Here is a 14706-nt window from a genome sequence, read left to right on the forward strand (position 1 = left end):
CGTTACAGTGGCGTCATGCTAACTCTTGGGATTGTTGAAGACAGATGTGCGCCATTACAGATGGAATGACTAATGCTTGTTATTCAATTAATCAAAATACAATAAGTACACACACTAAGGCAGTTTTAACATAACATTCTGCACTACGATCTTACATTTGTGAAATAAAGATTTATAAAAATGAAAATGGTGTCGGGTTTGGTGAGCAGATTCTGAATATTAAGCATATTAAGAAACAAACAGAGTCAGCTCAAATGCCCCGCTTGGTTCATTTATACCTAATTATGAGATCATTGAAAATGATCTCATAATTAATTGAAAATGATCTCATAATTTCAAATGTATTTGAACCTTTAGGCCGCATGTATCAAGCACAAGGCCTGAGGTTCGAATCTGGCCCGCCATAACCTTTTATCCGTCCCTCTGGACTCTAGAGGGAAGACCTTCAAGATAATAGCTGAATGCTTAAATAATATTTTATCAATTGAATCAAAGCAGTCTTCATCTGTATGCTGCCAAATTACCTCAGTGTGAAAAGATGTTCAACGTTATTTAGCTTTATGAAGCTTTGGCATGAACAGACATTTTGGAGGGCAGGTGCTGAAGAAGTATATAAAATGGGCGCCTTGTCTGGCTCTCAGAAACAGCGGCTGCCTTAGTAGTGTGAGATTTATTGCAGGTCACACAATAATACACTGTAAAAAAAAAAAAAAAACATTTCAGAAGGGCACTTTTTTTGTCCAGAGGAAAAACGTCAGGCGCACTAGCACCATCTAGTGTCGTTCTGTGCCCATCCCTCTTAAAAAGTTCTCAGTGAGTGCAGAAACTGCTATTTATTCATATTTTAATGGTTTAATGGTTTGTTATCAATGTTTGTCAAACATGACTTTAAAGAAATTTGACTCTGTAATGAAACATTTTGAAATTTGGCCTCTGTCTCTTTAAGAGACTCCTGACCTGTCTGAAACTCCCACCTTCAGGAAGTCATCACAACATCGCTTCTCTATTAACCCTCTAACAACGTTTTTACCAGCGTTGTATCGAGATGTAGCTCACATAATGAGCTCAGCAGGTGTTTGCTAATTGCTGCTGGCTAGTCTGAAGGAGCTGAATGGGGGAGGGCTGCTCTGTGAGGCGGACGCTTGGAATCTGTAGACGAGAGGAGGAGCTTCATCCTCGAATGCGGTGCTATGTCCACCCACATAGCGTTTTGCACAGCTGAATGGTTGCCATGGAGATTAAAGTAATTCTGCATGAAGGAATCGAGGCAAAACCCCAGAGATGATTTTGACGGAGGAATAAAATTATAAAATGTAAAGCTAAAAAAGAAGTCAGTTTTACATAATACCGCCCCTTTAAGGGCTCCTTGGGATCTTGGGGTCGCCCTGGAAACAAGCCAATTGATTGTCTGATCTGGACATTTCTGCTTTAGCTGAGCCACTCCTACAGCTACTGAAGCTAAAATAAAACACAGGATGACGACGTTTTTATAAACTGGGGACATTAATAAATAATGGTCATAAAAACATGCCTGAGAATGGGTAACGGGGTTTGACCCTCAAATCCAGCTGTGGGAGTGTTTTTCTCCTAACCCAGTGCCATAAAAGGTCAGCTTTCTTGGAGTGAGTGAGTGTGTGTGTGTGTGTGTGTGTGTGTGTGTGCCCTACAACGATAAGGCCATCAGTACAGAGCACAGACCAAAGCCTGGTGTCTGCAGTTCAGCAGTGTTGCAAACACACACACACACACACACAATAATTTAGATCAGATTAGACAGATAAACTGGAAGGAATTTAATATTTGGAAATATGAAACTGAACTCCTCTGTGACCCTTCAGGGTGTCCCTCTAAAGCCTCAAGAAATAACTCATGTACAGTGCCTTGAGAAAGCATTCCTGTCAGCGTTTTTGGAAACATAAATCAAAAGTCCACAAGCGCAAACCAACACAGCCAAGAGGTCAAAGGGAACTCTAAAGGAGCAGCAGAGATCCAGACGTCAGACTTGATCAAAGCTGAATCTTTTGGTTTACATCTAAACTTTATGTGTGGTGGAATAGTAACCTTGAAGATCACGATGAACGCGAAATGTTTCACCGAGCTGCACAAAGCTGATAGACAGATATATGTGTATATTTATTTATTTGGTTTCACATTTATGATTCTTTGGGAGAACTAGTGGGTTGGCCAACAGTTTTCAAGAGGGGGCCATGGCCTCCATTGATCCACCTTTGCCGGCGCCCCTGGCATCAGCCAGTTGTGGTTCTACAACCCAGTGAGCCTGTTCTGGTGAGTGAGGCTGACTTCGAAGCCACGCCACACTTTACAGTTCTATTTGTGAATAATGTGGAAAAACCATCAATGATTATCTTTCCATTTTACAAGAAGTTTGATTTATATAACTAAACTGCACACAGTAACTACATTTAATCAAATTTTGAAATCTGATATTTGTGGGACAAAACGAAGAGAAAATATTCAAAATAACATTTCCAACTAGAACATTTCTGAAGAAATTTAAATGGGGTTGGCCAAAGTGTGTGTGTGTGGGGTGTGTGTGTGTGTCAGTTGGAATCCAGCATCCTGATCTGACCAGAATCTGGGGTTCTGCTATGCTAAAAATTAGCAACAATACTAAGGTTAGCTTCAGTGGGGTCAGTAGCATGTGGGGTATCACAAAATGTGGACGTACATTGACTTTTCCATTCATTACGATAAATGTGGCTAATACATAAAAACTTGCCGGAATGCGTATTTTGGGTTAAGGCTAATGTTAGCATGAGGACTATCACTACCATGTAGAACCATTAGCATGTGGCACTGTCAGTAGAATATGGGTTATCACAGTGGCTTACTCTACTCAGTAACGTAGAAGCTAAAATTAGCCAAAATGCTAAGGTTAGCTTAAATGCTGTCAGTAGCATGTGAGGTGTCACTGAAAATATTGACTTACTCCATCTAGTATTATAAACATAGCTACTGAATATAAAACTGTTTAAAATACTTATTTTAGCAATAGTGGTTAGCATGAGGCATACCATTAGCCTGTAGAGCAACTAGCATTTTGACACTGCCAGCAGTATGTCAGTTATTACTCCAGACAGTTTTCATACATTGCTATGGCAAGTCCCAATAATGTCTTTTCTTTTTTTTAACATTAATGCAAATTTATCAAGATAACAATAAATCGAAATTGTTATTGTAAGAATTTTTTGACACAATAAATGCCCACCCATATTCCTAAGATCTGATACCTGAGGACTGATGCCATCAGTGCCATCAGTTCCACATTCTTTTTTAAGCAGAGGGTGAGAACATATTGTGCGAACGCTGGACAGATAATAAAAAACATTTTTTACAGCACTGCAGAATGATTAGTATCGTTTCTGCCGGAGCCTTATTCAATTTTTTAAAAATTCACACAGCGTGTTTAGAGGAGGGTAGAAAATGGTGTGTGTTTCTTGAAAAGCAGCCAAGGCCCGCTCACAAAGAGTAATATTTGCCCTGGGCTTTGTTGGAGCGATCCAGACGTGTGATTGGAAAAAGATGTGTGGCAAACAAACAGTAAAACTCTGATGCACGGAGGAAAAGGGACAGTCCAGCTCACACACACTGAATGACGAGTCGTCAGACCACTTCTGTTATAATCAGTTTATGTACGCTGCGTTGCATCACGTCACCGTGCGGTATAATCGTGTTTACATTTTGACAAACTTTTTCAGGATCAGTCGGTTGACTGCTGCCACCGTGTGGCCGCATTTAGAACTGCAGCGCCCAGTTATGAAACTCGTGAGTCATCGTTTCATGGCTTTTATCTGCATAGTCTTTTGTGGCATGTCAGCAACATAACATCAACACGGCTTCCTGTTAAACATCAGTGGAAGCACGGAGCACTTATATAACACAGCAGGCACGAGATGAGACACATCCTGCATACTTTTTGCTTCTGATCACATCCTGATTTGTAGTTTTCTTTCCTGAAAGTGTGGGTGTGACTTTGTAGATTTAGTACTTATGTTAAAAATTTTTTTTTTAAAGTGTGTTTGGTAAAACACATAATTTTATGGAAAGATGAATCTTCTCACAACTTTTGTGTCCAGCGATGCACGTAGTAACCAGTAATATAAATATGGAAGGGCAACATTGTAATGATTTTAAATGTTATAAATAGTTATTGGCAACAACTTGAGAGACAACTTGGAGCAAAAACTGGAGGCCTGACTATGACGTGGTGTAAAAGACTTGAAACTTGACATGTTCTTGTCTTTCAGACTTCATGCTTGGCTTTGTGTTATAAAGTATGACATGTGAACATTGCTCCATAACTCCACCTCTCGATTACCTTCTGAATGCCATGGATGTTACACCTAATAGAAGCAAGCTTTTAGTAGATTCTCCATTCCTTCTTTGCTTATAGCGATTTCGGTGACCGTGTTTCATCGCCCCTCACAGGCCTGACGTAGTTATTACATCAGTTTGGACCATTTTTTGTAGGGTTGATGTCATTTGTAGAAACGACGCCATGATTTTGAGTATTGTAACTATTAAAAAAGGTCACTATGCTGCAGAGTCCAGTCCCAGAGAAACTATATTTAGTGTACCTAATTATCAACATTATGTGAATGAGGCCCCAAAACCGTCTCTTGCTCAGGGGGACGGGGCCCCATAAATCCAGCCCTGTTTGTAACCTTTACCACAGAACCTTGGAGACATACTTTAATGGCCCACTCAGATGACAAAGTGTTTTTCTGTTTACCTTGGATTTCATTTTTGCTTTTTGCAGATGGTACACTCCTGCTAGACCCATCATCCAGAACCCCCAGCCAACACTTTGTCGTAGTGCAACTGAGTGGGAAACAGCTGGGTTGGGAATGAAATCTAAGGCCATGGATCTGAGCTGGTAAGAAGGGGGATATTAGTGTCGAAATAACCTGCTGCCAGAGAAAAGAGTTTAGAGATATCTGAGATTTGTTCTTGAGCGCGTTTAGAATGGAACGGGCCTATTTCACAGCCGCCACTTTGACTTAAACAAGAAGGGAAAAGAGAGGTGTAGGTAAAATCTACTGCATTCCATTTAGATTCAATTATTGGTTCATACATTCCAGCAAACATGCAACATGCATAGATGCAAAAATGGAAAGCAGCCGTTGTTAATGCAGCACATTTTCATACTCATGAATCTCCTTAAAGTTGGGCTACGTGACTTTTGTAAAAATTACTTGTTTGCATTTTTACGTAACGAACATTTTTTAAAATTAAGGCTAGCTGCTTGGAATGAGCTCAGAATATAGTTGCTGCTCTGCATGGAAAAGAGCCAGACGGATTGATTGAAAAATAAGAACTAGTTTTTAATGTTTTTTTAAATGAATAGTTAAAACCAGATAGAAAAAAAAAAAATCCCAGTGGATTTAACGACGCTCTGATTCGTGTTCATGGACACAGACCAAAGTCTTCCACAAACGTTCAAGCCCATAAACTTCCCTGCCCAAAAATCTCAAAATGTAGTAAAGATGAAATAAATCTATGCCTGACAGTTGAAATGTTTTCCAGAAGATTTCTCCACCTGATGTGCATTTACAGCTAAGTGGCCATAAGAGAATTTTGGAGGACTTCCTGTAAAAGCCTCGGAGGGGTTTTAAGGATTCACTGGAGGCCAAGCAGCATCAACAACGTATGGGAGACCCTCAGGCTGCACAGCCTGGGAACCACAGACATGGAAATAACAGATACAATTTATACTTCTATTCCTCACTGCAGTTGTAAAATGAGTCCAAGTATGCTCGTCCTCTTAGCATAACAAAAAATCCCAAACTATTAAACTATTAGAATTTATAGGATATATATTTGCAGCCTGCATTTATTAGAAACCCTGGTAAAGATGTGTGAAAAGTCTTAAAGTAAATCCATCTCTTGTTGCAGTAGCATAAGTTACACTAAATATTTTAGAGAAATATAATATTGAAAAAGAAGAAAAAAATGTAAAAGAAATTCCAAGTCCCACAATGTCACGAAATGAGTGTTTTAACAGAATTGCCAGTAGCACACTTCCTTTAAATTAAAAATAACAGATTTTTTTTTCCATATGATTCTTTAAAAAAATTTTTTAAGCTGGTCAGCACAGCGTCATGGACTCTTTGTGATACTTGGACGTCTCACATCTATCAGAAAACTAAAAATGCAACATCATTGGTCCTCTACAAGGATAATAATAATAATAATAATAATAATAATAATAATAATAATAAAATGGGATCAAATCAACAGAGAAAAACGGATAAACAGACAAAAAAACGAACATCTAGTTCAGCTGCACCTGTGAAGTCGTGTAAATTCATAAAGCATTCAAATGTTCTCATGCTACAATCGGAGGCTATTACTGTTCTGATAGGGGGTCATTTTCTAACCCACATGCAGGAAGCCTCCCAGGGCAAGATAACAGTTTTAAATAGTTTCTTGAAGAGTCGTTTTATTTCACAATCAGGTGAATCTTTGTTCTGGAAAACAGAATAGAATGCTTAATAAAACCCAAAAAAACTTTAGTTCCGGTCAGTTTTGGCTTGACTTTCTAACCAGTATGTTTGACCATTAGGCGTTAAGCTCCGTACTCTGTAACATGGATTAGAAGATTGGACACAGGTGTGACCACAACGGTCAGCCCAGGCCACGCCCCCAAGATAACAGCTCTGCACCTGAGGTAACAGCTACAGGAGCCACACTTAAAAACCATGGCAACCACGTTTTACTTAGTGTTTTGCAGCATGTACTGTCTTGTACAATAGTAATACATATTACATAGTGAATTGGACTGTGCCTGTATCTTTTGGGTATTCTGATGCAGATTTTGGGAAATTTCTCAAATGCATAATTGAAATTTAAGTCTAGTTTTGGTAAAACGTGCCTTAGAATAAAAGGTGAAACTTTGCTCATCTTTCCTATATTGGAGGTATGGTGCGGCCATTTTACTCCTGTCATAAAATCTAGAAATGGACAAGAATTTATGGTCTGTGTTTTAGTAAACCCAGACGTATGTAGACTGAAGAAGAAGTTTGAAGAAGTTTAAACAAGTCTCACTGGTCTGGTGTTTATCAAACAGAAACATGTTTGGTAATCATAACTGACCCAAAACAGAAAAAAGTTTTGTCAGATTTTATTTAAAACATTGAGGAAAAGAATGTAAAACATTTAGATTAAAATGTCTGTTCCAGTGTGGTTCTAAAGGGCTTCAGAAGTAGAGAAACTAACAAAATGCAACATGAAACGTGTTTTGCCTGTTTCTCCTTGCATCTGCTCTGAGCAGCTTAACACCAGGAACTTCTCTGATCATTTAAAGCAAAGAGAAATCCAAACAAAGGTCCAAAACGAGTCCAAATTTAATACTGTTAACAGTTTTACTAAACCTGGACCGCGTTCCAGGCTGCAGTCAGCAGACTGCCATGTTTGTTACTGCAGAAATCATTCCACTACTTGACTTATGTCATCCAACGCACTTCCTTCCACTCGACCTCCGACTGACGAGATCAAACCTCCTTTGTGTGCTCCAACTCGCCATCCTGTGCACAGCAGAGCAAATCTTTCACACTCAGTTGCTAAACTTGAACTAAATTTGGAAACAATTTCCAGCCAGAGTTATGCAACTCGCAAATATAGTTTTTCCAGCGACACTGTGTCCAAAATGCATCCTTTCACTTCTTTCTCTAGTACAGATGATCTCTAACCAGACATCCAGACCACCTCATTTTATTACCAAATGAACACAGTAAATATGATTGTCTAATTCACATGACAAAAAAATAAATTCAAAAAATCTAGTAACAACAGGCCCCTTCATTAACCATGAGGTGCAGAATAGAGGATAGAGATATTTGCATTTGCTGCAGCTGCCATTAACAAATAAAATGCAAATGTTGCCATAAGTAGGATACACAGAACGATGAAAAACTAATGTCATGATCTGGATTAGTTCTACATATTTAACATACACCAGTGCAGTGAATGGGGAAAACACATAAACGTGTTTTATTCGCCTATGTCGTTAGATCACTCTTGGCTTTTACAGCATCGCTGCATGTAAACCTTTGAAATGTGATGAAGCTGTCGTATAAAAGAACACACTCATGCCTGCTGGTGCAAGCGAAAGACGAGGAGTAAGTGGGATGGCACTTCTAAAAAGCCTTCACACCTTTCGCCACGAATGAATCAACAAAAGCACCAAACACGCAGCGCTGACAGTCTGACAAACCCTTCACCAGCTTCCCTTTTTGAGCTCTTGCCCAGCAGTTATTGCAATGAGTTTGCAGAAATGCTAACTGATAAAACTCAGGTCAAACAGCAAGTGGCTCCATGGACGGTAGCTTAGTAGTTCTCCAGAAACTCCAGACAATTTTCATAATAACTGATAGCTAGCAAACTAGTTCTTTTTTTAAATGTTTAGTACAGTATCTGGGCTCTTAGCTATTGAGAAATTATTACTTCCTGGCGGCGTGGACTCTGTCGTCTCTGTTGACTCGGTTTTAAACGGTTGGATCTGATTTTACCCAATCACTAATGTTTGGCTTTAATGCACCACCTTGGTTGTGCAGGGCGCTACGCTATGAAGCTAAGTGGAAATTGCCTGCGCTGTAAACAACCACTCGCCAATGTCAAGAGAAAAGTGCCGAGCCAAGCAAGATGGCTGTAAATGTCAGCTGCAGGACACAGAACCGAAACAGACTTAATGACTTTGTTCACTTTGCTAAAGTCACAACAGGTAGACTAGAGTTCTAAAACAGTGCAGAAAATCGATGTCATCGTTCCTGCTTTTCACTGATTGGTCCTGTTGAAGTTCATCTTAAGAAATCGAGTTCAGTGGGAGAAATCTCAGGCGAAACAGTGAAGGGTGATGAGAATCAAGTGGAATTATTTAGGAAGCCAATGATCAGGCTACTGAGCACCACAAATTAAGTTTTCCTACTGCAGCTTATCAGCAAATGTGTTAATTTAGGATACAAACACAGATTAGATATGATGGTGTTTCTCAAGGCTACAGTACATATGCATTGGGGAAAATAAGTATTTGACACACTGCTGGAACTTTCAGTTCCAAAACTTCCACTTTTGGAAGTGTGTCAAAAACTTCCAAAAGTGGAAGTTTTGGAACTTCCACTTTTGGAAGTAGAAGTTCCAAAAGTGGAAGCGCAGGATAGTTTTAGACCTAAATACTTAACACTTAGACTTACTGATGAGGTGTGTGATAGGTATTTTGTGTACCTAAATACAAAGAAAGAACCACAGACAACGTTTATGAGTTTTCAACCAAGCTTCTGCAGGAGAAAACATAGCAAACCACTTCTCCAAGGTGTTTACCAAGCGTTCTGACTCCCTGCAGCAGAGCCTGTCTTTTTATTAAGCAGGAGAAAAGAAGGGAGTCGAGAGTGAAATGTGGGAGAGTGATAAATCAAAGAATGGCTATTCTGAAACAAGGAAGAACACATAAACTAACACACAGGCCCTTTAAGGAGGATCCCTAGATTAGAAAGCAGCTGCAGCTTCAAGGTTTAGGGAAAAAGCAAAGTTTGTCTTTCACATGGTTTAACAGATTCTTCCTCCCTGGGGTGTGAATACTAAACCTTTAAATGAAAAACAAACTGGTAATAACTACTTATGTAAGAATGATAACAAAACATAATTATTCTAACAGTGTGACCTATCTGGACGCCTCCAGGCCTCAGAAACCTGTCTACTCCATGTTCAGAGTGCTGGAAGGGAACAAAGGAAGACAGCATCAGGTTTCTGTGCTCCTGGGTTCTGGGTCAAACTCCCTGAAAACATGAGATGTATAGGAACTGTTGTTTTTTTTGTTTTGGTAAATATCATTGTTCACAGCAATTTATTTATTTATTTTAAATTCACATTCTATGGTTTCTCTCTATGCGACGCCTGCATTATTTAGTCATTGTTGTAACGTTCTGTTTCACTAACGGTGCCATTTGTTGTCTTATTGAACTTTAGTTTGTGAAATTTTGAATTGCTAAGTACAAATGACAGAAGCTTGTTGCTCTAACGTACTTGTCAAGTTGCCTTTTTCTCTGAAGTGTATAAAAACAATAAACAGCATCAAAATGAAACTTTATTAGACCAATCCCAGTGTTTGAGTAAATGTACTTCCCCTAGACTGAAAACGGTTGGCCTTGAAGCGTTTCTCTACAACAGATAATGCAAATGTGTGGCGTTATGTGATAATATAGTGCAGGACATATTTGCAATATATGTCCTGAACAATCCTGTTCTTAATAATGTCCTTTTTAATAAGATTTTAAAATGTTTTTTTTCTTCTTTATGCACCAGTGCATATCTTAGCTCTCCATGCGTCAGGATCTTGTTGCAGCATAATCCTGACCCAGTATCTGACACAAGTCCCAGCCTCTCTGGTTCCATCTTCTGTTGTCTCGTCCTGACAGGGGTATCAGGTTTTTCCAGCCTAATGGTTTCAGGCATAGCCACGTCCAGGCTTTCGTTATTTGCTAAACCAGCAAGACCTGTAGGCGTAAACCCAGGGCCAAAGGGTTTGGATGTTCTTTTTTCTTTTTAAATGACTTGAAAACAGAGAGCTGTCCAACTTTATTACTCCACAGGAAACCATTACCTAACACTGACATTCTAAAGATGAATATGTCAAGGAGTCCTACAAACTTTACATGAAAAAAAAAAATTTCCAGACTCAGATCTCCAAAGTTTACTGACTAAATATGGAACCTGACAATTTCGGAGACAGGAAGAACGACAAGAGACGAAAAACACAAGAAGGAAAACGGGAAACATATTGAGACATTAGGGAAGACTGTGGGAAGAAGACAAAAAAAGGACAAGGAAGGGCAGCAGTGTGAATAATAGGAAGGATAGAAGAATCGGAACATGATGGAGACAAGGGAGAAACGAAAAGATGTAGAAAAGAAAGAAAGAAAGAAATTAAAGGACAAATGAAAGGAGGGACTCGTCATGGAAGGACAAAAGAAGCAAAAGGAAGGAAAAAGACAAAGCATGAATGAGAAACACAAGAAAGAAAGAAAGTATAGAACAAGTGTCAAGAAAGTGGGAAAGGAATAAACACAAAGTGGAGCTAGAGACATGTTTTAGAAAATGGGATAAAGAATAAACTACCATGCTGTGGTTTTTTCCATGTATGTAGAAAAATCTGTAGCATAGTTTTTCTAGTTTACACGTAGGAACCCTTTTTACGAACAATGAAGTTTTATGAAGGTAAGAGTTTTCAAAAGTATCCTGCTGGCTGCAGATTACATTTCCTTCTCATGTTACGTGACCTAGAGCAGGACAACGATTCGCTGAGGAGCAGCTCGCGCTCTCTCCTCGTTGGCTGGATTGTACACGTCAGCAGTCAATAACTTGCATCACCGTTCTGTCATCCTCTTCCTGGTATTAACGTGTTGACACTTCACTCTTAGCTCGGGTAAGTGTGTCCGCTTCGTTTTTTTGGAAACTCACAACAAACAGAAGACTTGCCTGAAGTTTGTTTGTTTTTTGTTTTTTTTCCTGAAATGTTTTTTTTTCCCTCCACAGGTTCTTTCTGGGGGCGACTGCTTGGGAAAATGACTCGGTTTTCCAGCGGAAAGACGGCCGTGTTGGAGAAAAAGGTTGTACTCGGATTTTAAGAGAAAAAAACGTCACGTACCATACCCCCCCAAAAAACGTTTGGGGCTTCCTTTGAAGAGCCGCACCAAGAAACGGAGGCTCGCGGCGCCGCGAGGACTTTTAACGATGCAGTCGCGCGCGAGGAGGTGAACAAAAGCCATATCTGCTGAAGTCCGAAGTTTGCTTTTAGGAAGGAAAAGATGAGGTTTCGGCTGCTCAGGCGGAATCTGCTCCTGCTGCTGGGAGTCATCTTTGTACTTGTGACTCTCTTGTTTTCAACACGTGTGTTGGTAGTTTCTGAAGACGACGCGAGAACAGGCAGCTCCAGGAACGTGGACGGGAATGGAAATCAGGGAACGAATTCTTGCGAGATATTTAATTTCGGCTCCGTGTCAGAATTGACTCAGTCCGTTTACAGTGCCAATTACAAGCAGTGTGTCCACAATGCAGATAGGTTTCCCGGGGAGCCCCAGCTGGTGCTGGTCGTGCAGGTTCACAACAGGCCTGAATACCTCCGACTCCTCATCAGGTCACTGGAGAAAGCTGCTGAGGTGCACAGTTTTCTTCTTATCTTCAGCCACGACTATTTTTCACAGGAAATCAACACAATTGTGCAAGGGATAACTTTCTGCAAGGTACTGCAGATTTATTTCCCCTTCAGCACCCAGCTGTATCCCAAAGAGTTTCCTGGGCAGGACCCACGAGACTGTCCCCGAGACATGTCCAAGGACGCGGCTCGGAAAACAGGATGCCTCAACGCGGACCACCCTGATTCCTACGGACACTACAGGGAGGCCTTCGTCACTCAAACCAAACACCACTGGTGGTGGAAGCTGCACTTCGTTTGGGAGCGAGTTCAGGCGATGCAGGGCTACAGCGGCTTTGCCGTCTTCCTTGAGGAAGACAACTATATCTTACCAGACTTTTTCCACTTTTATAAATTAATGATTGAGTTTAGGAAGACAAGTTGCCTAGACTGCGACATGCTGGCTTTGGGCAACCACAACGGCGTGATAGATTTCAACAGCATGTCCGATAAGGTGTTGACCTCAGGATGGATGTCGACTAAACACAACATAGGCATGGGCATATCCAGGGAGGTTTACTACAAGCTGATGGGCTGCAGCAATGAGTACTGCACCTACGATGATTACAACTGGGACTGGACTCTGCAGCATCTGTCCGGAGCCTGCATATCAAAGCCCCTTAAGGTGCTGGTTGCGCAGGGCTCCAGAGTTCTACACACCGGAGACTGCGGTCTCCACCAGAAGGACAACTGCAGACCAGAACAGGCCTCACAAAAGGCAGCGGAGAGCCTTCAGAAGGCCAAGGAAGGTCTCTATCCTCCACGCCTTGTCCTCAGTAGGGTGGAGCCAGTGGAGCACAAGGCGCACATGAAGAACGGAGGCTGGGGAGATGTCCGAGACCATGCTCTATGCAACAATTATTCCAAACGTCTATGAGCTCTGCCTTTTCATCGATAGTCTACAAAATGTGCCATCTTGAAGAACCTACCACGTGTGTCTCTGGGATGTAATGGATTTTGGGCTCTTTTTCTCTCAACCACCAAAGTCGTCACCTAATGATTATGGGACAAAGTGCAAATTTGCATGCTGATCGTATCTGAACTATAATTTTTTATTTCGCCAAAGTTCCACAAGTGCCAAAGTCTTTACATTGTGACTGCAAGCTCAGCCTTTTGCTTTTCTGTCTGCCTTACAAGCCAAAGCATCCGGAGATGTGATTCAATGTTAGATTAAACAGTATCAAGAGGGTACATTTTATACCGATGGCACTTCCTCTCAAATGAAAACCCTTCGTATTCGGTTTATTTGTAGGTTTCTAGGGACTTGTTTCAGGAACAATTTCTGCTTGAGTATAGCTGCTTAGGGGAAGTTGTTTAAAAGTGTTTCCATGTGTTTTTGATGGTACAATTGTAAATGAGGCAAATGTAGAGAGTTGGTTTCAAAAAAGTTTATCTGCCTTCATCAAATTTGATGAATTTTGGGGTTTGTTCATCATGTTGTAGCTCCTTATTTTGTTCACCTAATACAATATGTGTCGGGTAATGTGAACTGTTTTCTGTACTGGACAATTGGGGCATTTTTGTTCTTTTCCTGTTGTATTGATCTCGGGTTAGAGAACCAGAAAGTACTTTTTTCTTATGCTCTTATTTACTTTCTGATAGGCCAAAAAGTGACCTTTTGGAACCAGGATTTTGGTTCTGCAAACATCAGGATCACCTGCAATGCTGCTTTTCTATATTTGCACCTTCTATGTTCACAGATTGATTTTTTTGTTTTTTTTTTGTTAATGAGAACAGAATGAACTAAATGAGAATTTTATTTAAGAGAAAAAATCCTTCTGTTTCACTGTTTTTTTTGTTGTTGTTTTTTTTTACATGATTTTGTTTTTGCCTTCAGTCTGACCAAAAGTGCCTTGTTTGGAGATTACTTCTTAAAATGCGCTGACTATTCAAGAACTAAGTACTTACACCATATTGACAATTTTGGGAAACCTTTTTTTTTTCCTTTTGGGATATTTTTTTTGGTTCTGGTGGTTTATTTGTTCAAATCTAAATGTTGATTTATGGTTACAGTGATTTGGTTGGGGCTTCTTACTTGTTTTGTTGCACATGATTTGTAGTGAATGTGATTGTGAAGTGAATTTCTGCTTGTGTTTTTGCTGACAAGAACAAATCCACGTCAACATTGACGCTGGGAGAGACGGTAATGACAATCCAGGGCACAAATAATAATTTCCATTAATTTTGCATGTGGACTTATTAATGACTCCTTTTTTGAGTATGAATCAACCTGGTTTTTTTTGTGTGTTTTTGGTCACTTTTTTTTCTATTGATTTGTTTTGATCATCACTTGAAGTAGCTGGACATTATTTGTTTGTCAGATGGAAAAAATACTTGTGAAAACCATGAACTTTTGTCATTTCTTCAAAAAATGCTAATAAAAAGTTTGTAAAGTGATATTGCATGGTATGTTTTTTTTTAAAGCACCTCAAACAATAAAATATCTGGGTTCAACTTTAGGCCCTTTTTCATGAAATTTTAGAAATAAGAAAATATTT

The 14706-nt window shown here is 39.9% G+C and overlaps 1 protein-coding gene across 1 annotated transcript; it reads left to right on the plus strand.

The window, feature by feature from the left end:
* Positions 1-11063: 11063 nt before the first annotated feature.
* On the plus strand, positions 11064-14605 carry LOC114158863 (alpha-1,6-mannosyl-glycoprotein 2-beta-N-acetylglucosaminyltransferase). Its single transcript, XM_028040754.1, has 2 exons — positions 11064-11440; positions 11551-14605. Exon 2 carries the CDS (start codon positions 11823-11825, stop codon positions 13083-13085), a length of 1263 nt encoding a protein of 420 aa, XP_027896555.1. The 5' UTR covers positions 11064-11440; positions 11551-11822; the 3' UTR covers positions 13086-14605.
* Positions 14606-14706: the final 101 nt, after the last annotated feature.

This window comes from Xiphophorus couchianus, chromosome 15 (genome assembly GCF_001444195.1).
Source record: "Xiphophorus couchianus chromosome 15, X_couchianus-1.0, whole genome shotgun sequence".
In the NCBI taxonomy this organism is placed as follows: Eukaryota; Metazoa; Chordata; class Actinopteri; order Cyprinodontiformes; family Poeciliidae; genus Xiphophorus; species Xiphophorus couchianus.